This window comes from Mirounga angustirostris, unplaced genomic scaffold (assembly GCF_029215605.1).
Source record: "Mirounga angustirostris isolate CCGP_5_RB_7025 unplaced genomic scaffold, mMirAng1.0.hap1 SCAF_2, whole genome shotgun sequence".
Lineage (NCBI taxonomy): Eukaryota > Metazoa > Chordata > Mammalia > Carnivora > Phocidae > Mirounga > Mirounga angustirostris.
Genome location: NW_026991710.1, coordinates 122861713 through 122889215, shown reverse-complemented (window position 1 = coordinate 122889215; position 27503 = coordinate 122861713). Strand labels below are relative to the sequence as shown.

At 36.0% G+C, this 27503-nt stretch overlaps 1 protein-coding gene across 1 annotated transcript in view; it reads left to right on the top strand.

The window, feature by feature from the left end:
* The window catches only part of TTC29 (tetratricopeptide repeat domain 29), a 240207-nt gene extending 213219 nt beyond the window's left edge, over positions 1-26988 (top strand). The window contains exons 11-12 of the mRNA XM_064583312.1: positions 26527-26596; positions 26883-26988. Of these exons, the coding sequence (XP_064439382.1) occupies positions 26527-26596; positions 26883-26913 (101 nt within the window). The 3' untranslated portion in view covers positions 26914-26988. The remainder of the gene's footprint in view (positions 1-26526; positions 26597-26882) is intronic.
* The last annotated feature ends 515 nt before the right edge of the window (positions 26989-27503 follow it).

Genomic DNA, 27503 nt, shown 5'->3' with positions numbered 1-27503 from the left:
TATACATTGTCTCCTGTTACTAAAGATTGACTGTCTCTCCACCTGTAAAATATAGCTCATCCATTCTCATGTTATTAAAGCCATTACCTCCAGCAATTCTCCCCTTTATCCCTCTGCATCAAATGGTCTATAGGTCATTCTTATCAGCATATAGTTTATGCTGTAATTTCTCTTATCTTCAAAAACTTTCTTTTGACCTCACAATCCCCACCATTTACTGTCCCATTTTTCTGCTCCACGTCATAGCAACACTCTTTATAATAATCATCTATATTAGCTCTTTCTAATTACTCCCTTCCCATTCTCTCCTGAACCCACTCATGTCAGGTTTCTAGTCCCATCTTCTACTCAGATTGCTCTTCTCAAACTCCCCAATGACTTTCACATTCCAAATCCAGTAGTAACTTCCCCATCCTCCTCTTTTTATTTGACCTCTCAGCAACACTGAACAAAGTTGATCACTGTCTTCTCCTTTAAGTATTAGTTTCAGTTGGCTTCCCATACTGGCTTCTCCTTTGTCACTAGCTGCTCCTTCTCAATCTCCTTTGCTGGTTCCACTTAATCCTCCTGATATTTAAATGTTATAGTGACCCATGGCCCAAGCTTCAGTTTCTTCTCTCTCCTATTTGTACTCATTCTTTTATTAACCTCAACCAATTTCATGGCCTTAAATATCACCTATTCACTAATGATTCTCAATTTGTATTTACAGCCTGGAGCTCTCCCCTGAATTCTAGACTTATATACACAAATTCCTACGTGACATCTTCACTTGGATATCTAATAGACATCTCAGACTTAGGTGTCCAGAATCATATTCTCATCACTCATCTCAAATGGAGCTCCCCCAGGCTTTCATGTCTCAATTAATGGTTGCTTCACCCTTCCATTTGCACAAATTTAAAAGCTGAGTGTCATCCCTAATCTCTTCACACACCACATCAAATCTGCCAACAAAACTTGTCAGCTAGTCCTTGAAAATATATACAGTATCATGGAAACTCTTATTGTCTCCACTACCACCAGCATGGTCCAAGCCACTGCATATCTTACTTGGACTGTTTAAATAGCTTCCCATATCATCTATTCTCAACTACATTCCCATATAGTCCGAGTAATTCTTTTAAAATACAAGTTAGATTATGTCACTTCTCTGCTTGAGATTTCCCTCCAAATGGTGTCCCATCTCACATGGAGTATAAGCTAACACAGTCACAATGGGCTTGAGACCCTGCATGACTTGGCCCTCTATTACCTCTCTGGTAGTCATTCCTACTACCCTCCCCTCTACCCTTGCTTATACTCTTCTTCCCACACAGGTCTTCTTTCTGTTCCGGGAACATACCAGACATGCTTCTACCTCAGAATCTTTGTAGTTGCTGTTCCTTTTGCCTGTGTTCTTCCAGATAGTACCTGGCTTACTTCCTTTGGAATTTTCTCCAAATATCAGACTTTTTAAAGTTGCAAACCAGCTTCCATACATATATGTGCATTCCCTATATATATATGCCCTTTCCTCCATAACATATTATCCGGAATACCATGTTTTACTTTTTTAATACTGTCTGTTTAACCACTAGAATTATATGCTCCACAAGAACAGGATTCTTTGTTTTCTTTCCCCAGTGTTGTATCCCCAAAGCTTAGAACATAGACACATTATAGGCACTCAACAAGTATTTGTTGAATGAATGGACAATTGAAAAGAGAAAGATCACATGATCATCTCAATGGATGCTCATAATACATCTAATAAATTCATGATTTATGCTAGGAATAATTCTATTAAAGACAATAAGAAAACAAGGAGTCCCATGATCACTGCTATCATTTAACATTATTATAAAGAAAGAAGATATATAAGAACTGGATAAGGATGAGAAGAGTGTACACTTATTTACATAGATATAAATTGCTGAATTGAAAAATTAAGGAAAAGCAAATGAAAAACCTTATAATAAGAGACTTGATATGATGGTTAGGTACAATATTAATATGTAAAAATCAGTAGTCTTCTCGCTTCTGCTTAAATGTAGAAAGCTGAAAAGAATGTCATTCTTACCTTTACTGCAACAACAATAACAAAAAACTAGAAAATCTACAAAACAAAATTTTCTTGAACCCATAAGGGACCTAAGATCACAGGGCAACCAACCCAACTCTACAACCAGAAGAGAAAAAAGTGACAACATGCCTTTATAAAAATAAAACATTTCTGCATAACAGAAATACCACAAACAAATTTAAAAATATTTTTTTAATGAACTTGGAAAAAAATGTGCAAATGTCATAAAGGGCTCATCTCTTTTACATACAAAGATCTCATAAATCAATAGGCAAAAGGCCAATAACCTATTTTTTATTTTAGTGGGAAAAGGATATGGAGAATTTACTAAAAAGTAAATTTTAATGTGAGATGTGCTGAAATTTATTCATGATAAGGAAAATGTGAATTAAAACTATAAGAAGAAATTTTCAGCTATCAAATTGGCAAGTTTGATAATGCAATATGTTGATGAGCATGTGGTGATATAGGATCTCCCACATATTACTAATGAAAGAATAGATACAACATCTAGGAAGAGTAGTTTGGCAATATAGAAATTTTAAATGCACAAAGCTTTGACCCAGTAATTCTATGTTTATCCAACAGATAGAAAAACACTGTCATTCATTCATTCATTCATTCATTCCCTCAACTATTTACTAAATATCTCTCTGATCTCTCTGTGCTAAGCATTGTCAGGGGCACTAGATATACAGCAGCAAACAAAACAAAATCTCTGCCTTTATGGATCTTACTCACTAGAGGGGAATCTAGACAGCTAAAAAAATAAACATATAACATGATATATATAGTATAATGTAATATAGAAAGTAGTAAAATGTGTCATATATAAATTTTACATAGAGATATGTAGATATAGAATAGATATAGAAAAAGAGAGATGGAATGGAACAGTTCTACCTTAGGAAGAATGGAAAAGAAGACCTTTCAGAGGAGGTAACATTTTAAGAGAGACTTAGATGAAGGAGTGAACCATAAGCATCTCTCAGGGGGACACAATCCAGACTGAAGGAAAAGCTAATGCAAAAGCCTCACAAATGTTCAAGGGTTGATTTATACCATTGTAATAATAAAAGATTGCAAACAACTTAAATGTCCGACCAGACGTTTAGTGACGAGTTAAACTGTGGTACATCCATATGTGGAATACTATTCCACTATTATCAACGAATGAGTCAACTCCACTGGTATTAAAAGAGAATAATCAAGAGAATGAGAAGACTAATCACAGACTGGGAGAAAATATTTGCAAAAGACAATTTTGATAAAGGACTGCTATCAAACAAATACAAAAAAAAAAAAACTCTTAAAGGGGTGCCTGGGTGGCTCAGTCGCTTAAACATCTGCCTTCGGCTTAGGTCATGATCCCAGGGTCTTGGGATCAAGCCCCATGTCAGGCTCCGCAGGGAGCCCGCTTCTCCCTCTCCCTCTGCTGCTCCTCCTGCTTGTGCTCTCTCTCTCTCTCTCTCTCTGTCAAATAAATAAAATCTTTTAAAAAAGAAGACCCAACAGCAAGGACACAAACCACCTGAAAAAAAAAAAAAAACCCAAAACAACCTGATTTTTAAAATGGAACAAAGACCTGGACAGACACTTCACCAAAGACACACAAGTGGCAAATAAGCATATAAAAAAATGCTCCACATCATATGTCATTAGGGAATTGCAAATTAAAACAATAAGATACTACTATACACCTATTAGAATGGCCAAAATCTGGAACATGATGACACCAAATGCTGACAAGAATGTGGAGCAATAGGAATTCTCATTTATTGCTGGTGGGAATGCAAAATGGTACAAATTAAACATAGTTTTATCATACCATCCAGCCATCGTACATCTTATTTGAGCCATCAAGCCACGAAAGATATGGAGAAACCTTAAATGTATATTATTGAGTGAAAGAAACCAATCTGAAAAAGTTACATACTGTATGATTTCAACTCTATGACATTCTGGAAAAGGCCAAAACTATGAAGACAGTAAAAAGAAAAAAAGTCAGTGTTTGTCATGGATTAGGGTTGAAGGAGGGAAGAGCACAGGGGATTTTTAGGGAGGTGAAACTATTCTGCATGATATTACAATGGTGGATACATGTCATTATATATTTGTCCAAACCCATAGAATATACAATACCAAGAGTGAATCCTAATGTAACCTATGGACCCGGGTAATAATGATGTGTCAAAGTAGACTCACTGATTATAACAAATGTACCACTCTGATGGGATATGTTGATAGTGGGAGAGGCAGTGTGTGTAAGGGCATGGGGTATATGGGAACTCTGTACTTTCCACTCAGTTTTGCTATGAACCTAAAATTGCTCTAAAAAATAAAGTCCATGTTTAAAAAAAAAAACATAAAGAGAATGATATCCAATAAATACTGTTCCTTTAAAAGTACAGAAATAGGTGTGCAGTATGGTGACATTTGTGTATAAACAAGACATAAATGTGTCTTATATATTTCTATGTGAATATATATATTTTTTATCCTTTTACATATGCACAGAATGCTTCTAAAAGGATACCCAAGAAATAGTAACAGTAATTGCCTCTAGGGAGGGGAAGTAAGTACCTGGGGATCAAAGATTTCAGACAGATTTTTCACTGTCCAACCTTAAAAAAAGAGGTACCATGTGCATATATCACCCATTCAAAAAAACAATTAACTTCTAAACTAAAGATGAACAAGGAATAATTACAGGATTCTTAGAGCTTGTTTTAGTCTGTTGGGCTACTATAACAAAAATACTATAGATTGGGTAGCTTATAAAAACAGGAATTTGTTTCTTACAGTTCTGGAGACAAGATCAAGGCACTGGCAAATTCAGGGTCTGGTGAGAGCCCACTTTCTGGTATATAGTGCGTCATCCTTTTCCCTCTGTCCTCATATGGTGGGAAGGGTGAGGGAGATCCTGGGGCCTCTTTTATAAGAACACTAATCCCGTTCATGAGGCCTCACCTCTAAATACCTCCACATTTAGCACTAGGATTTAACACGTGAATTCAGGGGAGACACAAACAGTCTATATCAGGGCCTATTATTTTTTCACTCTTTCACAAAGGATTTAATAAAGTTCTTCCTCTGTAATAATGTCTGCGCAGTAAGAATATTCTATTCACTTTACTTTCTAAAGTTTAAACCTCTTTACTACACTTAGTTTATATTTTTATAGTTTAGAAAAAGTGGCCTCCATGAGTCAACAGTGATATGCATAGAGCATATCACTTCTCTTTAATGTCATTCTAAGTATGTTGTTTGTATACCATCTTAAATGAAAAGTATCATTCAACCCTGGGTAGGATAACAGGTACCAAAGAGAAAAGTATAATTATGTAACAGTATTTAAATAAGAAAACAGGTCAGCCAGAGTAGGAAATAACAGATAGGAGGGCGGAGGCTGCGGCATGGAAATTTATTAAATAGGTAGTTTAGGTGTATAGATATAATGGACTCTATTCAAGTTAATATGTAATTTACTTTACTGCCTCAGTATGTATGATGAAATGCTGTATGTTGCAAGAGCAAATCAACAAACTTTAAACTCCATGGTTTTGTGGTTTTTTTAAGATTTATTTATTTATTTTAGAGAGAGAGAGAGAGAGAGGGAGCATGAGCAGGGGGGAGGGGCAGAGGGAGGGAATCAAGTGACTCCCTGCTGAGCGCGGAGCCCACCAGGGGCTGGATCCCACTACCCCGAGATCATGACCCCAGCCGAAACCAAGGGTGGGTTGCTCAACCCATTGAGCAACCCAGGCACCCCTAGTGTTTTGGTTTTTTATTCTCAGTTTCCTAGTTAACATAAAAATGGCAAGAATTTTTTAAAAAATCAAGAGTAATGAACATATATTTTAATGTATTTTATATTTATATGTATTTTAATACATTTATATTATATTTATATATGTATATATTATGTGTTTAAATATAAATATGCACATATACACATATAAATATATGCAAATGTATAAATTTGATATTGTCTTATCACTGAAAAGCTTATTTTATATTTTTTTATTATGTTCAACTAGCCAACATATAATACATAATTAGTTTTTGATGTAATGTTCAACAATTCATTAGTTGTGTATAACACCCAGTGCTCATCACCACACTTGCCTTCCTTAATACCCATCACCTAGTTACCCCATCCCCCCACCCTCCTCCCTTCTGTAACCCTCAGTTTGTTTCCCAGAGTCCAGAGTCTTTCATGGTTTGTCTCCCTCTCTGATTTCTTCCCATTCAGTTTTTCCTCCCTTCCCCTGTGGTACTCCGCACTATTCCTTATGTTCCACGTATGAGTGAAACCATATGATAATTGTCTTTCTTTGCTTGACTTATTTCACTTAGTATAATCCCCTCCAGTTCCATTCATGTTGATGCAAAAGGTGGGTATTCATCCCTTCTGATGGCTGAGTAATATTCCATTGTATATACGAACCACATCTTCTTTATCCATTCATCTGTTGAAGCGCATCTCTGCTCCTTCCATAGTTCGGCTATTGTGGACATTGCTGCTATGAACATTGGGGTGTATGTGCCCCTTCTTTTCACTACATCTGTATCTTTGGAGTAAATACCTGTAGTGCAATTGCTGGGTCATAGGGTAGCTCTATCCAAAAAGAATTAGCCATAAAAAAGTAGTCTTTTTCCAGTAACTTTTATTATCTGAATATGTATTATTATTTTTCATATCTTCCCATTCATTAAAGCATAAGTTAAGTAGTATCTTTCCACATAAAATATGTCTGGTTTTAAGACATAGTACCTTTATTTTTTCTTAACCACAGTGAAGAGCCAAAGAAGATATACTTGAACAGCAGAGATTATTTGTGTTGTAGAGATAAACAGTCCTCCAATTCTGCTATTTTTTCTCTCTTCTCCCCTCTGTAACCATGCATACTATAGTACCATAACTGAAATGAGGAAAGTAGACTCAATAGTCTCTTTGCTCCTTAAAATACTGAATCCATGAAAATTAATACAATTTGTGTAGCTGAAACCTTCTTTCATTAAGACAGTAAGGAAAAATTAAATAAGTATTTCTTTAAACTTAATCGTTTTAAATTATTTTAAGCAATTGTGCATAAAAATCTCATTTCTTCTCTGAAGTACTTCAGAAATTGTGACTAAAGTTTAAACTTTTGCTACTTTACTGGCAAGATGAGTACATAGTACATTCAAGAGGAAAACCAGTTCTTAAAAACGGACTATTTATTATGTACTCATTAAAGAGTTGTCCATAGATCTTGCTGAATAATTTTTTTTAATTATCTGGCACTTCAAACCAATAGCTTTGTCTTAATTATATATCTTTTGTGTTCTCAGCTAACTTTTAAGAACAGACATATTCATGCATTCTGTCTTTCTTTCAACAGACATTTACTAGTTATCCACTATGGGCCAAGCAATATTTTATCATGTCATATTTTCAAAAGTAAATCATAAGCTACAAACATTCATTCAGAAATTCAGAAACATTAAGCGTGTACTGTCTCTAAGACATCATGCAAGATACTGCAGGTACAGGGATGAACATAATACTTTTCAAAAGAGAAAAGTCTATAACTTTAAGACCGCAAAGAAATGGTGATTCTATACCTAAATTCAAACCACAAAAAGTTTTACAAAAATGACTTCTGATTATCTCTAAGTCAAAATATATGCACAGTTATATAATGTACACACGTTGAAGGGGCATGCTCTAACACAGAGATTGTCTGTTTTTCAAATTTTTGACCAACCAATCAAGCTATGGAAGAATCTGTGTCCCACCATGGAAAACCCAGCAGGCTTATTATTGCAGAGACAAGCATTTAAATGCATTTATATGTATTCTGTTATTGTCTTCTTATTTATTTTGAAACTCTGTGCCCCCTACTAGACTATCCTAAATTAATTGCTTTGAGAAATTGTACATAAAATTCTCATTTCTTCTCTGAAGATCAGGCACTATTCCAGAGAATTAATGCCATGATTGCACTTGAGCTCCATGCTGCCCCTTTGGCCAGGTATTCTGAATTCATCACATTAGGTGAACACTGCGGCAAACTGTCCACCAGCAGCTATCCCACAAATGTGTTTCTCATTTGGTGGGTGCTCAATGAATTTCTGTTGAATGAATGACAAATTAATTGAGTTTACTAGTTGAAAGATACAGTGCATGTTCATCATAAACTATACTCACTACTGGTAAAGCAGTTTAAAATTTGTATCATTCTAAGAATGGAGTAGCATGAATCTCTGTCTCACTCGTTACTATACAAGTGAAATAAAAAATACGTTTAATCAAAAGAGTATCCCTGGAGCAATTGGTTTGCTAGTTGGGGTTCTACAAAACACATCATAGTGGCCCAGAGCTGGTCTATGTAGCATTATAGGGGTCTTTGTGTAATATTTTTACTTCTCATTGTCCTCACCTCCTGCGAAAAGAATGATGGATCGCCTTTCCTTGTGATATCTGAGCTTTTAAGAGTGTGTTTTATCTATTTTTTATGACCAACCTTACACTTGTTAAGTGTAATTATTGCTTTATGTAACATAAAAAAAAATCTGTGATATGGTGCCCCCTGAATTAACAAGAATGGCTGGACAAAAGACAAGAAATCTTTTAAAAACAAATGTTCACATTAAATACCTTGGATAGGTAGGCCTTCTGGGGATTTTTCTTTAATGCAACAAAAGCACACCATTTCTGTTTTCAGAAATAGTTTCTTTCAGATACTGAGCTTGTCTAAAGTCATATTACATAAGTAAGGGCTTAGTTTGTACATTAGTCTTTACATCTTAGAGGCTTACTAAATCCTCCTTTGATCAATCTGATATCAAACAGATCTACATTGATTTCTTCTACACTTGTTTATGGTATTTATTTTGATATATCTAAGATTAAAAGCCAAATTAACAAGTGTAATCAATTTTCTTAGTGATAAAGAAAAGTCCTCCAGTACCCTTAGACACATTCACCCAGGAATAAAAAACTTAAGCAAAGATGTTGTAATAAATGGATCGATTTATTCAATCACTGGGCATAAAAACATTAGCCCTGGGAAAGCGCTCTCCTCTAAGAGCTTTAGCTACTGAGTTTCACTTGTGTTGTACCAAATGATTTGCATTTTTAGAGAAATTTTATGTCTGCAGTGAGCTCCAGTGAAAACATGAATAAATTGCTTTCTTTCCCTCTTTTTCTGACTTTATGAAGCTGAATCCATTAGGGGTCAAGTCAAAGCATAATGAAAAAAAGGCAACAACTCATGTGATGGAAACCCTGGATTAGGTTTCTCCCTAGTCCAAGCTCAGCTGTCCTGGCCTAGGTGTTGGATTAGTGGTCTGCAAGGAGATCCCTGGGGCATGTGGCAGTTTTTTTTAACTGCAGCATTAGAAACAGTCTCTAGAAGTCAAGAAATTGAATAGACAGACAACGATTAAAAAATAAGTAGGCTTTCCATAGTGGTTCTGCACAAAGTCGAGTAAATCAACCTCTGCAGGCCTGACACAAAACAGATGCATAAGAGGCTTTTTTGTTATAAGTTCCTTCTGAATTCACTGGAGTGAGAGTGAATGCAGAAGTTATGAGCATGCACTTTGGATCTAAACTGACCTGAGTGTGACTCTCCACTCACTCAGTTATCAGTTGTATGATATTGAGCAATCTTCTTCAATCTTTGGTTTCCTTATCTATACACCAGGGATAATAATACCTGGAACATAGAGTGGTCTGGAGGTTTTAAAAAGACCTTATCCCATTACCTAGTACAAAATACATTCTGAATCCATGGAAACAAATCTAATTTTTACTTATGATCTGGATGCTGCTACTGAACTAAAGACAAGCAGCTACCACTACTTATACTGAGCCTGGGATTCTGCATTTCTAATAAACTCCTGGTAATTCTGATACTGCTGGCTTGGAGAACACACTGAGAGACTAGAAACATATAAATAACCTGCAAAATGATATTATTTTAATTTTTTTTCTTTGTCATTATTTTAAATCCATTCACTTTTACAAAAATTAAAAAGGAAGACTACCTCATCTGAGATCTATAAGGATTTAATATGGTTTTGGTGGAGGAATTGGTTTTGTTTTTCAAGGAAGATTTATTTCTAGGAACTACCTTGCTGCTGATAAGGTACATATTTACTCATCTAACTATATTTGGACTGGATATTGGATACCTGCGTTACGTTTGACAATCTCAGCATACATTTTAAAATTCAATTTGTGCAAAAACATTAATTTTTACATCTCTAGATTAGTCATTAAAGATGTCATCCCTGGAGTGCCTGGGTGGCTCAGTCATTAAGCATCTGCCTTCAGCTAAGGGCATGATCCCAGGGTCCTGGGATCGAGCCCCACATCGGGCTCCCTGCTCAGCAGGAAGCCTGCTTCTCCCTCTCCCACTCCCCCTGCTTGAGTTCCCTCTCTCACTGTGTCTCTCTCTGTCAAATAAATAAATAAAATCTTAAAAAAAAAAAAAGATGTCATCCCCTATATAATCCTCTGTCCTGAAGTAGTCTGTTCATTAGAAGAACATGGAGTTTGTGTATTTTCCAAACTCTTTTATCTCTACAAAAGTACCAGGAAAAAAAATGCAAATCCATCTATCAGCATTTAGGTTCCTACTACATATATTATATTTCATCTAATTTGGTCAACAAAAATTAAACTTTGGAAGTGATAATGAAATGGTTATTGCTTTTAATTCATTAACTTGTCCTTCAGCTTCAATTTAGAAAAATATATGAAAAGGATAGGTTTTCAAATGAATGCTTAGACAGAGATTTTCTCATTTTCAGAGTTGAGGAATGTTTTTTAAATCTTGGGTATTTTTTCTCTTTTTAACCAAAATAGTTAAAATAAAAAGTATAGACTAAAATGTCAAAGCAAAAGTAGAGAGATGGTCCAAGATGGCAGCATAGGAATACCATGAACTCATCTCCTCCTATGGACACACCAAATATACAACTACATATGGAATAATTCCTGTTGAGAAAGAACTGAAAACTAACTAAACTGCTTCCTCCACAACAAGGAATAAAAGGGCCACATCAAGATGGGTAGGAGAGGCCAAGATATGGTCTTACCAAAAAACCTATCCTTACCCAGCAACACACAATGGGGAGGGGTCTTTAAGGCCCAGAGCCTCTCCCTGAAGAGTGAGGGGTTTGTGCCCCACACCAGGCACCCCAACCCTTGGTACCTGCACCAGAGATATGAAGCCTCCAAAATATCTGGCTTTGGAAACCAACTGGGCTTCTATCCAGGGAACCCAGGGGACTGTAGGGATCTGAGCTACTCTTTTTGAGGGGCTCATGTGTGGATTCACTCATCCAGTTTGAGAGGTGACTGGATTAGATGTGAAAGTGATTCAGTTGTTAGTCTTAAAGGATCTGACAGAGGACCAGGAAGTAGTTGGGCTTTTCCTCAAGGATGGAGGTACTAAGAGCACTATTTTTGGCATTCTCCCTCTACCATGCTAGAGCAGGCAGACACAAAAGACACAACCTCACTAAAACTGAGGGCATGCCTACATTCAACACTCTTCTCCAGCACTGCTAAAACCACAGGTATCTCCCACCCCCCAGTGCTCATCTCAGGCTTCGCTGAAGCCACAGGCATTCCCCACCAACAATACTCTCCTGCAGCCAAGCTAAAGCCAGTGGACAAGTATAGTCCACATAGGGGACATATTCCTATTGCCTGGCTCTTATTGCCAGAGAGACTTGCACTTCTGGACCCCACAGAACTGTAACAATCAAAAAGACAGTTCTAGGCAGGATACCACCCCCAGGCATTTCACAGACCACAGACTGAAACACATCCCCAGTCTGCTCATGAGAAAGGCCCACTTAATTTTTTTGGAGCTTCAACTTGAGGGACAGACTTCAGGCTTACCACAAATTTAAAGGCTACAGAGGTGCTCTTAGGAAACACAATCAGGGAGACACCATCTCCCTTGGCCTCACCACAGCTAGCTGGTACCTCTCAGAAAGGAGCTTCTCTGCTCATCTGAAGCCCTGATTCTTGTAACTGTTGCCCAGAGGATGCCTCCAGATATCCTGGTGTAGAAGTCAGCAAGGTCTATAATTGCAGTCCTACAGTACTGTGTATATTTGCATACTTTAAAAGCTTCTGCCTGAGGATCTGCCTTCCAATCAGCCTGAATCTGGGTGTTAACTGAGAACACTCCCTTCAGAACACTGTCAAGTCCTGACACACCTCAACAACTGAGATCTATTAAGAATAATTTAGGCTACTTGGACAATCACAAAGGTTTGAGAGTGAGAGATAACCAAGTATTAAGGCAAAGTAATAAGATCTACCTCCTATATCAGGATACTCCTTCAAGACTGGGAGAGGTCGCTGTTTCACCAGATACATAAAAACCAGCACAGGGAGTCAAGCTAAATCAGGACAGAGGAATATGTTCCAAACTAAGACAAGACAAACCCTCAAAAAAAGACCTTAATGAAAAAGAGATAATATACCTGATAAAGAGTTCAAAGTAATGGTCATAAAGACGCTCACTGAACTTGGGAGAAGAATGGATGAATACAGTGAACTTCAACAAAGACAGCAAATATAAGAAAATGCCAATCAGAAATCACAACACTAAAAAATACAATAACTGAACTGAAAAATACACTAGAAGGGTTCAACAGCAGACTAGATGAAGTAGGAGACCTAGTGACCTAGAATACAGGGCAGTGGAACTTACCCAATAGAGCAACAAAAAGAAAAAAACAATCTTAAAAAAGTAAAGATAGCTTAAGAAATCTATGGGACAGCATTTGGATTATAGGGGTCCCAGAAAGAGAAGACAGAGAGAAAGAGGCAGAAAACTTACTTAAAGAAATAATTGCTGAAATCTTCCCTAACCTGGGGAAAGAACCAGACACCTAGGTCCAGAAAGCACAGAGAGAACCATGCCAAGAAACATTATAATTAAAACGTCAAAAGCTAAAGATGAGAGAATCATAAAATCAGCAAGAAAAAAACAACTTAGTACATACAAGGGAATCTCCATAAGACTCTTAGTCAAGCTGATTTTTCAGCAATATCTCTTCAGGACAGGAGGGAATGGCATGATGTATTCAAAGTGTTAAAAGGAAAGAACTTCCAACCAACAATACTCTACCCAGCAAGTCTATCATTCAGAATTGAAGGAGAGCTAAAATGGTTTCCAGGTAGGCAAAAACTAAAGGAGTTCATCATCACTAAACAGGCCTTACAAGAAATGTCAAAGGGTTTTCTTTAAATTGAAAAGAAAAGACACCAAGGCATAATAAGAAAGCATATAAAAGTAAAAATCTCACTGGTAAAGGTAAATATATAGTAAGGATACTGGGTTAAACATGTGTAAAGCTAGTATGAAGGTTAAAGACAAAGTAGTAATATTAACTATAATTATAATAGTTAAAGGATACATGAAATAAAAGATGTAAAATATGAAGTCAAAAACACAAAATAGGGGGAGGATAAGAATGTACAGTTGTTAGAATACATTCAAATTTAAGTTGCTACACCTTAAAATAGACTGCTCTAGAAAGAGAGGTTGTTATATATGAATCTCATGATAACCACAAAGCAAATACCTAAAATAGATACCCAAGAAATAATGAGAAAGGTATCTGAACTAAAGAAATTCATCAAATCACAAAGAAAGAACAAGAGAAGAAAGGAACAGAGAGGAATGACAAAAACATCCAGAAAAAAAATTAACAAAATGGCAATCAGTTCATACCTATCAATAATTACTTTAAATGTAAATGGACTACACCATCTAACCAAAAGATATAGAGTGGCTGAACGGTTAAAAAACAAAACTATCTATTTGCTGCCTATAAGACACTCACTTCAGCCTATAAGACACACAGAGAGAAAGTGAAGGGATGGAAAAGAGTTTCCATGCAAATGGAAATGAAAAGAAAGCTGGGGTATCTATACTTACATCAGACAGAATAAACTTTAAAACAAAAACTGTAACAAAAGACAAAGAAGGGGATTACATAATGATGAAAGGATCAATCCAACAAGAGGATATAACATTTGAAAATATTTACACATCCAACATAGGAGTACCTAAATATATAAAGCAAATATTAAGAGACCTAGGGAAGAAACTTACAACAATACAATAATAGTAAGGGACTTTAATACCCCACTTACATCAGTGGATAGGTCAACCAGACAGAAAATCAATAACGAAACATAAGCCTTAAGTGACACATTAGACCAAATAGACTTAATATATATATACAGAACATCTATCTAAAAGCAGCAGAATACACATTCTTCACAGGCATACATGGAACATTCCTCAGGATAGTCCACGAAACAAAAAGTCTCAATAAATTTAAGAAAATTGAAATCCTATCAAGCATCTTTCTGACCACAGTGGTATGAAACTAGAAATCAGTTACAAAAGAAAACTGGAAAAATCACAAATATGTGGACATTAAATAACATACCACTGCACAATCAGTGGGTCAACAAAGAAACCAAGAGGGAAATCAAAAAGATACCTTGAGACAAATGAAAATGGAAACACAGCAACCCAAAATTTATGAGATTTGGCAAAAGCAGTTCTAACAGGGAAGTTCATATCAATACAGGCCTACCTTAAAAAAAAAAACCCAGAAATATCTGGGGAAAATATTATACTTTACACTTAAAGGAACTAGGAAAAAAAAGAACAAAGCCCAAAGTTAGTAGAAGGTAAGAAATAATAAAGATCAGAACAGAAATAAATGAAATAGAAACTTAAAAAATATATAAAAGATCAATGAAACTAAAAGGTGCTTCTTTGAAAAGATAAACAAAATTGACAAACCTTTAGCTAGACTCACTAAGAAAAAAAGAAGGCTCAAATAAATTCAGGAATGAAAGAGGAGAAGTTATAACTGATACCACAGAAATACAAAAGATCATAAGGGACAACTATGAATAATTATATGACAACAAACTGGACAACATAGAGGAAATGGATAAATTGCTATAAAACATACAACCTGCCAATACTGAATCATGAAGAAATAGAAAATCTGAATTGACAAATTACTAGTAAAGACATTGAATCAGTAATCAAAAACCTAACAAACAAAAGTCCAAGAGCAGACAGATTCACTAATGAATTCTACCAAACATTTGAAGATATAATACTTATCCTTCTCAAGCTCTCCCAAAAAACTGAAGAGGAGGAAACACTTTCAAACTCATTTTATGAGGCCAGCATTACCTTGATACCAAAACCAGACAAGGACACTACAAGGAAAATTATAGGCCAGTATGTCTGATGAACATAGATGCAAAAATCCTCAACAAAATATTAGCAAACCAAATTCAACAATATATTAAAAGGATTATACGCCATGAACAATTGGGATTTATTCTAGGAGTGCAGGGATGGTTCAACATCTGCTTATCAATCATTGTGATATAGCACATTAACAACAGGAAGGATAAAACTTATATGATCATCTCAAGAGATGCAGAAAAAATATGTGCCAAATTCAACATCCATTTATGATAAAAACTCAACAAAATGGGTATAAGAGGAACATATTTCAACATAATAAAGGCTATATATGACAAACCCACAGCAAGCACCATACTCAATGGTGAAAAGCTGAAATCTTTTCCTCTGTATCAGAACAGGGCAAAGATACCCACTCTCTCCATTCTTATTCAACATAGTACTAGAAGCCTCAAACACACCAGTAGGAAAGAAAAAGAAATAAATGTAAAGGCAGAAGTAAAACTGTCACTATTTTCAAATGACATGATTCTGTATACAGATAACTCTAAAGACTCTGCCAAAAAACTGTTAGAACTATAAATGAATTCAGTAAAGTTTAGGACATAAAAATCAATATATAGAATTCAGTTATATTTCTATACCCTAATAATGAACTATCAGAAAACTAAATTTTAAAAAAACAATCCCATTTACAATGGCATCAAAAAGAATAAAATACCTAGGAATAGATTTAACCAAGAAAATGAAAGACTGTACACTTAAAACTATAAAACACTGATAAAAGAAATTGAAGGAAACATAAATGGAAAGATATTCTTTGCTTATAGATTGGAAGAATAAATATTCCTAAAATGTCCATACTGCCCAAAAAATTCTACAAATTCAATACAATCTCTATGGCATTTTTCATAGAACTATAAAAAATAATTACAAAATTTATATAGAACTACAAAGACCCCAAATAGCCAAAGCAAACTTCAGAAAGAACAAAGCCAGGAACCTGGGTGGCTCAGTTGGTTAAGTGTCTGCCTTTGGCTCAGGTCATGATGGCAGGGTCCTGGGATCAAGCCCCACATCAGGCTTCCTGCTCAGCAGGAAGTCTGCTTCTTCCTCTCCCTTTGCCCCTTCCCCACCCCGTCTGTGCCCTCTTGCTCAGTCTCTCTCTCTCTCTCAAATAAATAAAATCTTTAAAAAAAAAAAAAAAAGAACAAAGCTGGAGGTATCAGGCTTCCTGATTTCAAACTATACTACAAATCTATAACAAAACAATATGGTATTGGCATTAAAACACACACATAGAACAATGAAATAGAATGGAGAACCCCAAAATAAACCTATGTATACATAGTCAATTAATTCATTGGAAAGGAGACAAGGATATACAATGGGGAAAGAACTGTCTCTTCAATAAACCGTGTTGGGAAAACTGGACAGCCACATGCAAAAGAAAGAAACTGGACCACTATCTTACACCATACAAAAATTAACTCAAAATGGGTTAAAGACTTGAATGTAAGACCAGAAACCATAAAACTCCTAGAAGAAAACATAGATGGTAAGCTCCTTGACATTGGTCCTGGCAGTATTTTTTGGATTTGCCAGGGGATGGGCACATAATCTCAATAAGGCAAATTGGATCTTTTCTTACAGGACTTTGAAATCTGATCAAGATATGTAAAAGTGGGATGAGACTGGAATTTCTAGCCAGAGTAATTAGGCAAGAAAAAGATATCTAAATTGGAAAGGAAAAAGCAAAACTATCCCTACTTGCAGATGACATGATTCTAAATATAGAAAATCCCAGAGAATTTTTTAACAAACCAAAAAACAACTACAACTAGTAAACAAATGTGGCAAAGTTGCAGGCTTCCAAGATCGACACATAAATACTGCTTTGTTTCTAGAAACCAGCAATGAAAAATCTGAGAGGAAATTAAGAAAAAATTCCATTTACAATAGCATCCAAAAGAATAAAATACCTAGGAACAAATTTAACAAGGAAATGAAACACTTATACACTGAAAACTGTAAAATATTGATGAAAGAAATTTAAAAAGACATAAATAAATGGAAACACATGCTAAGTTCATAGATTGGAAGACTTAATATTAACATGGCAGTACTACCTAGAGTGATCTACAAATTCTGTGCAATCCCTATCAAATTCCAACAGGCTTTCTGCAGAAATGGAAAAAGCAATCTTCAAGTTCATATTAAATTGAAAGGGACCCTGAATAGCCAAAATAATCTTGAAAAAGAAGAACAAAGTTGGAGGATTTACACTTCCTTATTTCAAAATTGACTTTGAAGCTACAGTAATCAAAACAGGATGGTACTGGCATAAAGGTCAGACACATAAACTAATGGGATAGAACTGACAAATCAGAAATAAACCCTCATATGTATATGGCAAATTGATTTGGGACAAGAGTACAAAAACCATTCAATGGGGAAAGAATAGTCTTTTCAACATATGGGGCTGGGGAAATTAGATGTCCACATGCAAAAGAAAAGAATGGAATTGGACCCCTACCTTTGTATACACCTTGGACCCCTACCTTTGTATACACCTTCTGTATATACAAAAATTAACACAAACTAGATCAAAGATAGGAGCTAAAACTATAAATCTGTTAGAAGAAAACATAATGGGCAGTCTTTACAACATTGGATTTGGCAATAATCTCTTGTTTTTGACACCCAAGAGCACAGACAAAAAAAAGAAACAATAAATTGGAATCCATCAAAATTTTAAACTTTTGTGCATCAAAGGACACTATCAAAAAGTGAAAAATACAGAGAAAATATCTGCAAATCATATATCTGATAAAGGTTGAATATCCAGAATATATAAAAAATAAATCAATAAAAACAAACAGCCCAATTAAAAATTGGGCAAAGGACTTCAGTAGACATTTCACAAAAGAAGATATGCAGATGGCCAATGGCTCATGAAAAGATGTTCCACATCACCACTTATTAGAGAAATGCAAATCAAAATCAAAATGAGTCATCACTTCACACTCATTAGGATGACTTATCAAAATAATAGAAAATAACAAATGTTGTCAAGGACCTGGAGAAATTAGAATTCTTGTGCATTGTTTGTTGATATGTAAAAATAGTGCAGATCCTGTGAAAGCAGTTTGGTAGTTCCTCAAAAAGTTAAACATAGAATTACCATATGATCCAGAAATTCCACTTCTAGGTATATAGCCAAATAAATTAAAAGCAAGGACTTAAACACATACTTGTATGCCAATGTTCATAGCATTATTGACAATAGTCAAAAGTTGTAAACAACCTAATGTTCATCAACAGAACAAACAAAATACAGTATATACATATAATGACATATTATTCATCCTTAAAAAAAGAATGAGATTCTGATACAGGTTACAACATGAATGAATCTTTAGAACATTATGTTAAGTAAAATAAGCCAGACCAAAAAAGGACAAACACTGTCTGATTCCACTTATATGAGGTACTGAGAATAGGCAAATTTATATACAGAAAGTAGAACAGAGGTTACCAAGATCTGCAGGGTGGGGAGGTTGGGGAATTGTTTAATAGATACTGAATTTATGTTAGGGATGTTGAAATATTCTTGAAATGGATAATGGTAATGGTTTCACAACATTGTGAATGTATTTAATGCCACTGAATTACACACTTAAAAATGGTTTAAATGAAAAATTTTTATTTTGTATATATTAGAACAATTTAAAAAATCCACAACCAGAAAAAAAAAAAATAGTAACGACCAGCTCACATCTTCATCAGACCTTCCGGTGACAGTATATCATTTAACACATAGTATAAGAACCTTATAATAACATACTTTTGTTTCTATTTTTTTACTATTGTCATACATTATACTTTTACATATATTGTACTTTTATATATATTGTAAATCCCACAATATATTGTTATTATTTTTATTCAGTCAAATATCATTTGAAGGAATTAATAATTTTTAAAAATCTTCAATGCCCATTTCCTTGCCATTTCTAACTCTTCATTACTTAGCATAGACCCAAATTTCCATCTGGTGTCATTTTCCTTCTGCTCAAGGACTTTATCATTTCCTACAGTGCAATTTGCACAATTGAGGAATTGCTTCAGCTTGTCTTAGAAGTCTTCATTTTGTCTTCATTGTTGAAACATATTTTTATTAGGTATAGAATTCTGGACTTGATGGGTTATTTTTCTTTTAGTACTCTATAGTTTTTTGAGCTTAGAGTTTGTTGAACTTCTTAGATCTATGGGTTTGTGGTGTTCAAGTTTAGAAAAATTTTCAACCATAATTTCTTAAAATATTTTTCTACCCATCTCCTTCCAGAACTCCAATAACATTTATAAGAATAGACTCCCTGAAGCAGTCTTACAACTCAATGATATTCTACTTATCTTTTCATTCTTTGCCTTTCTTTGTTTTATTTTGGGTAGTTTCTACTACTCTGTCTTCAGTTTCACTAACTAATTTTTTAAATATTTTATTTATTTATTTATTTGAGATAGAGAACATAAGCAGGAGGGGGGCAGAGTGACAAGCAGACTCCCCGCTGAGCAGGAAGCCCAACAGGAGCCCGGGACCCTGAGATCATGACCTGAGCCGAAGGCAGACACTTAACCAACTGAGCCACCCAGGCACCTCTGGGCATATTCTCTTAAAGGTCAAAAACTGAGATGTGTTCTTTCACACACACACCCCAAGATCCATTCTCCCACTTTGTCTGTTCTGTGTCCCAGAAAACTGACTTCAGACTGCATGTCACAGGTTCATTTACCTCTGGCTTCCTGGCTTGGATTTATCCAAAGGGCATCAGAGGTTAGAAGGAGATCAGAGGTTAGGAAGGTGGAGAGGTCAGGGATTCCTCTGTCCCTGACTTCAGCACAGTCTTGACAGCTATGACGCTCTACAGCTGCTGCTTGTAGTTTCTATGGGAAGACCCCTTTTCTAAATCTCCATTTCTTACTCAGGGTGCAATAACAACATCCTCTTCCCCTTTGCCTTTCAACCCCAGGGAAGATAATGGCATGGCGTCCCTCTGTTGTGTGTGAGGCACTGGGTGCCTCAGCATCCCTTGTCAGTTCCTTAGTCCTGCCCTCAGCTCCCAGTAGTCCCTTCATTAAAGTCTTTTCAAAATCCCAGTTGAACATGCCATCTGTTTCCCCCTGACAGATACCCTCTCCTTCTCTATTGTATCAACTGGGGTGGCTAAAGGCAAGCAAGTACAAGAAATATTAGGAAACTTCCACTTGCTGAAAACTTCAGTTGATTAGAGAACAATGCTAATGAGGCTGAAATTAATGTCTGGCTGTGCTCTAGGACTACAGGCTGTATCCCTGACCAGCCATTTTACACACCATCAGTTACAAGGAAGACCATGCCAAAAAGGAGACATGACTCTATGCCAGTCCCTCCCCATTTCTGGGAACATATTTCAAAAACTAGCAGTTCATTGAGATAGCTTCAAAATCCTTTGTTCCCCAAAGACAGCTTTTGTAATGTGATTCTAATGAAAATTTTATATGGAGCATTTTAAATCATAAAGCCATACCTCTCAATATATTCGTAAAGGAAACACTTTCATTTGCTTACTTAATCTGTAAATAATTCATAATAACTTAGGTTAAAAGTCAAGCTTATCCGGGCGCCTGGGTGGCTCAGTCGTTAAGTGTCTGCCTTCGGCTCGGGTCATGATCCCAGGGTCATGGGATCGAGCCCCGCATCAGGCTCCCTGCTCAGCGGGAAGCCTGCTTCTCCCTCTCCCACTCCTCCTGCTTGTGTTTCCTCTCTCGCTGTCTCTCTATCTGTCAGATAAATAAATAAAAATCTTAAAAAAAAAAAAAGTAAAGCTTATCGAAATATGTCTTATATTGGTAATGGGATTCAGGGTTTATAAGAATATATATTTAGCTCATTTCTTTAAAATTTTTCAACTGTTATGAGTAAATAAGTGAAACTACACAACCGTTGTTCAAAGAATAAATAGTTAAAATATTATTTGAGGTGCGCCTAAGTCAGTTAAGCATCTGCCTTGGGCTCAGGTCATGATCCCAGGGTCCTGGGATCGAGCCCCATGTCAGGTTCCTTGCTCAGCGGGGAACCTGCTCCTCCCTCTGCTTGTGCGCTCTCTCTTTCTCTCTCTCTGACAAATAAAATCTAAAATACATACATATATATATATATTATTTGAAGTGATTTTCTTTTTTCTTTTTTTGAGAGAGAGAGAATGTGCTTATGCAAGCCAGAGGAGTGAGGCAGAGGGAGAGGGAGAGAGAGAATGTTAAGCAAGTTCCATGCCCAGTGTGGAGCCCAATGTGGGGCTCGATCTCAAGACCCTGAGATCATGACCTGAGCTGAAATCAAGAGTTGGATGCTCAACCGACTGAGCCACCCAGGTGCCCCTTGAAGTGATTTTCTATCAAGTGTGAATGACAGACTTTCCATTTCTCTACATATTTCCTCCAAACAAAACACTTCTCTCCTCAGTACTGTTGTCTTATAAAACCATGTTGTAACTAGGCCATTGTAAATGTACTATTGTATAAATACTGCTATACTGAGCTTACTTCCATGGTTTTAATTTTATATGATTTGAATACAGGGAGGGAGGGAGACACAGATTTTTTTTCAGAAATCAGTTTCTGACACTCTCTACTATCAATAAGAAAGAACTATTTCTACTAAAGTTAAACCTATGATTTTAGGTAAAGTATGCTGAAATACTAAAGCAAAATATAATTTTATCATTAATAATGGTATAATGCTAAGATCACCCATAAGATATGAGCATTTTTATACATAGTATTTATTCTTAATCACTTCCATAAAACACAATCTGAGTTTTATTTTTTAACAAAACCTTTTGAGTCATTTTGATAAGGTCAACAGAAAGCACAATCTTTTAACATTAGATGATCAAATTTTTGACAATAGCAGGACCAGCATAGCTAATGTAATAATAGCCTGCAGGGTCCAGCTAAATATGATATATGAACATAATCAACTTCTGTGATGACTATTCAGAAGTAATCCCTTTAGCTTTGAACTGCAACATATATTTCAACAAGGCAAAAACCATAGGAAGAAATTCTCTGCAGACCACACTGATACAATACAGCCTTCATATCTTGCTCTATGGGCTTGCTGCTTATAGTGAGTTTTAAATTTAAGGTAATGACTACTGTATATTCATGTGAGCAGACAACAATACTTCTGATTTGTTGTGGAAAGGTTGAATCCATTACGAGGGGTCTAGTCTATAAACTCTGACACAACCTTTATGTATGAGTTATTATTTACCCTTTTCTAGCATAAGGCCACTAAAAATGTTTTGCATGCCAAAATTATAAAAACTCATTTACCTTCTCATTCTCAAAACTACTAGTCAGTGTTTCCTCCATTTTAATTCACATTCCTCTACCAATAGCATTTTAAAAATTACATTTGCATAAAGCACTGTATTATATGAGAATTATATGCCATTGTTTTCAAGGGAAGGGGTGGGATGTTAGATTGATTGCAATTCAGCATTTGCTGTCTTATTCTATTGCTCTTTGGTACAGTATAGGCTAAGTGGTGGTATAAATAAGATCCTGTTGTTGCCCACCTGAGGGAATCTAGCATTTGAGAGTCTACTATTAGCAACAGAGAAGTGCCTGTTTCTACTGAAATGGTAGACAGTATAAGCAAATATCATACTCTCCACTTTGTATTGGTTCTGGTCTCCTTGTTGGAGTGGTAATGGTCCTAATTTTCCAGCTTCCTTGAAGTCCTACAGATCAAACATCACAAATCATATTCTAAGTCAAACCCACAGTGCAAAACCTAGGTTAGGAATCAAAATGAGTGCTTTTGCAACAATGTAACCAAGAACAAACAATCCTGTTTCATCTTGTTGCAAATGAATAGAAGTATCAGAACACCTGAATGATGAGTTCAGGTGTTCCCCTATATAAATTAATCACTGCTAAGGCTTCCTAGCACAGAGAGCGTGTGAATGTCTTTTATTTAAACCAGCAATTGTAGCCTAAGTTGAGTAAAAGAATAGCTAAAGATAAGCTATTCTCAAAGAATCTACTTGGGAAATATTCCCAATAAAAATCATCTTTCCTCAACATCTGGGGAATGAATGCAAAACGGTTATTTGAGACAAACCAGGCATAATTTTAAACTTGGAAAATCCAGAAAAGATTTCCCCAGCTTAAAAGATATTGTTACATCCTGCCAAACCAAAGGGAATGCTGAGTTTAAGACATTAGATAGTACAAAATTGGTATTAGGATGTTAAGATGTTCTATATATTGTCATACAATGACAAATACTAAACTGAGAAATCCAAGGTAGTTCCTTACCTAAAAGAATGGTGTTAGTTAAGGTAAAGGCTAAGCTCCCATTACAAAGAGTCCCCAAGGTACAGTAGCTTAAGAATATACAAATTTGTTTCTTCCTTAACCTTGAAGTGAGCAGTCTACATACACAAGGTAGTTCCACAGGCATTTAGGGGACCATGATCTTCCATTCTGTTGCTCCACCATCCCCTGGAGCAGGGTTTCTCAATCTTGCACTATTGAAATTTTGAGCTGGATGATTTTCTTGTTGGTGAGGGGGCTGGGGTATGGTTGTCATGGTCGTTGTAGGGTATGTAGCAGCATCCCTGGTCTCTACCCCATGGATGCCAGTAATATTTCCACCTACAAGTTGTGACAACCAAATGTCTCCAGATTTCCAAAAGCCACCTGTGGGGCAAAATCGGTGCCAGCTGAGAACCACTGGCCTAGGGTGTTGTCATCATCTGCATGTTAGAAACTGAATCATGGGGTAATGGCTCTATTGTCCAAGATTGAGGAAAAGGGAAAATTTAAGGAGGAATAAATGCCCAGTGTCTAACACTCAGACCCAAAAGCAGTATATATTACTTCGTTTACATTCACTGGTGAGAATTTAGTCATGTGGTTTCAACTAAATATTTATTTGCTGATAAGAAGATCTAATAAAGAGGGGGAAAAAACCAACTCTGATAAGTGGGAGGCAGAAGGAATTACTGGAGCCATGTCTTGTGTGGGCAAGAAGTGGTGAAGTCTGGGGTTAGCCTTAGATGAGAACATAGGTAAGATAGAGCATATAGAACAAAAACAAGTAGGTAAGTAACTGTTAACACAGAGCATGTGGAAGTTTTTCCTATTGTCTTTTATTTCCTCCATGAAACCAGAAATACATCATCAGCTGAAAACAATGAGCCATGGGCAGGGTTAGAATTTTGGGAAAAATAGAAGAAAAAGCTGAATAGCCATCTAGGAGAGGAGAAGAATGAATGGACCAGCAGTGTTTAATAGGATGGCCTGAAAGCATTAAAAGGCCACCTAATGTCTATGGCTATGAATTTAAAGTGAGGCCTGGTTACACATTTTTTTTTTTCCAGTCACATTGAGGTATATAGTACAGGATAGGAATAAGGAGACAGTTGGATTTATCTAGGGTTATAGTTTTGTCGAGTGAGTATGACAAAGTGGGAAAAGGGTAATGAGGTCAGGCTATATGCAAGGGGGAGAATGGCCATAGCATTTAAGTTAAATAAAGAAGGGAGAGAAGGGACCAAAATGGGGAGGAACAATAAAAATGTGGCAGGACTGGAAGTCCCAGGGAAGTAGATGAATTGCTGATGTTGGGGTACTAGAAGGAGTGATCTAGAAAGATAAAGCTAGAAGTCAAGTAGTTGAATGTTGGCAACTGAATTTGAGCGGGGCTTGAAGTTATTGCTAATGGCAAGGTCTAAGTATATCCATGGGAATCAATAGTTGCTGTAGGGTGTGGGACAAGATCTAGAAGAACAGAGCTCAAGGAATTGAGATCCAGGGTGAAGAATCTTCTGCATGTAAATTTAAATTGCTAAATTAAGAAAGTAGTAGTAAGGTACAATGAGCCAATGATAAAATCAACTGAGAATGATCCCAGTTGTAGGTAAATCACAATAGTTGATTATATAAACTGATGACTGAGTTTCAGGAAGGGAAGGAAAAAAAGTGAGTGTCCTGAAAGGGAACAGTAGAGTATAATCTCCAGGCCCAATGGTAGCAAAACTGAGAAAAAGAAAAACAAAAAAGGCTGCTGGGTTGGCAGTTACCTCTGAGGACAGCCACGTTTCTGTTAGAGCAAGAAAGTAATGGGAATTTCGGAAAATGGAATAAGGGTACAGTGGAAATGTTTCAGGACTTGTGGTAGGAGATGGGGACGAAATACAGAGCCTTATAGAAAATAAAATACAGGAAATGAAGGGGGATCTGGAGACCGAGGCCTGTGATAAGCAAGAATAAAGAGCATATTATTAGATTAATCCCAGTGGATTCAACTCAAAAATTAAAGGACAGATACAAAAGTTAAGTACAAAATTAACATGCCTATTTATATGTATAAACTTCCCATATCTGATTTAATTATTTGGACACTTTATATTGCTCTCTAAATTAATTTTCCTTCCAAGTATTGCTTTAACAAATCATTTTATCCCCCAAAAGGTGGCTGTTCCTGTTACCATTTTATGTATCACAAGAATTCTGTGGGTTAGGAATTCAAGCACGGTTTGGCTAGACACCAGTTGAGGTCACCCAGTGGTGGTGCTCAGCTGACAGATGGGCTAGTTTGAAGGATCCAAGACAGCTTCCCACACAGACTGGAGCCTTAGAGGGATGGCTGGAACTTTGGACTCAGCTGGAAATGTCAACTGGAGCATCTTCTATGTGACCTCTCCAGGATGGCAGGGTGGTAGGGATTATTATATGGTGACTTGCTCTCTCCAAAACAAGCACCCCAAGAAAACCAGTAAGAAGCTGCACAGCCTTTTCTGACCTCACCTCAGAAATCATGTAGCCACACTCTCCACATTCTAATGATTACAAGAGTCCTAAGCCTAGCACAGTTTCAACAGAAGGTGAATTAGATTCCACCTCTGGGTGGAGGAGTGACAAGCTCATACTGTTGAGGAACATGCAAAGTGGGAGATATTGTGGCCATCTTTGACCAATATAATCTGCCTTGGTGACATAAGTGATACATAGACTTCTATCATACAGATGATAAGGGTAGATATCCCTGAAAAGGGATTCCCAGGTTCAAGCTCAACATAACTGTAAATTGCATTTGTGATAAACCATTAAATTTCTACATCTTTTTTCCTGTAGGAGAATCTAGAAAATCCACAATAGAAAGTTTACATCAAGTCCCAGAAAATTTGGAAGAAGAACGTAGTAGGTATGGTAAATCAAGTAAAAAGTTTCTGTTGCATACAAAGTAGGCAAGAGTCTAAGTATAAACTGATTCTCCAAACACAAGAAGAATAATTTCATCTAGTACTTGATAATACTGAAACACAATCTAAAAAACAATCTCAGATTTACTTTTAAATATCACATAATGTTAAGTGTTTTTCATCTTTTAAGCTATGTCTGAAAATTACAAAAAACAAAATGTCTTTCAAGTGACTGTTTTTACTTTCTGCCTCAATGTAAAATTAAATCTTGTAATTTATTTATTTCAGATTTCCAGATAATCAAAAAAATGAGACTTAAACCAGCTTTGGACTCAGCAACAAAGCAAGAAGAAATTTATCATGTCACCTTCATCTTTGATAACTGTAATAGGAGTATGTTACAAGTAGTACAGATAGAATTATAATAAAACTATGACTATGTTTAGATTGCATTTTGTATTGCAGTGTACTACTACAAATTTAATCTAAATCATCTAAATTCATGAAAATAATAATACATCTCAAATGCTGAGAAATATCAACAATTATTCTTAGAACAAACTGTAAAATTTTCTTCTTATCCACTATTCCACAAGGAAGAGTGTTATTATAGAATCAAAATTCAGTTGTATCTAATGCGAAAATCATTTTAAACTTAAGGAAATCTATGCTGAATAAATACGGGGAAAATATTTATTACAATTTCAGGAAGTTTTTTCAACATAGATAAAAGGATTATAAGCAGTAAAAACTCTCATATTGTACCATTCAAAACAGTTTCCTTTACAGAGGTAAAGCAAACTTTACCTCTGTAAAGGAGACTTCTGTTTCCTCTACTCACACCAATTCTGACACTGAATGAATGAGGTTTTACACACCAAGCAGTTCTTCAAGTCTCAATAGATACTG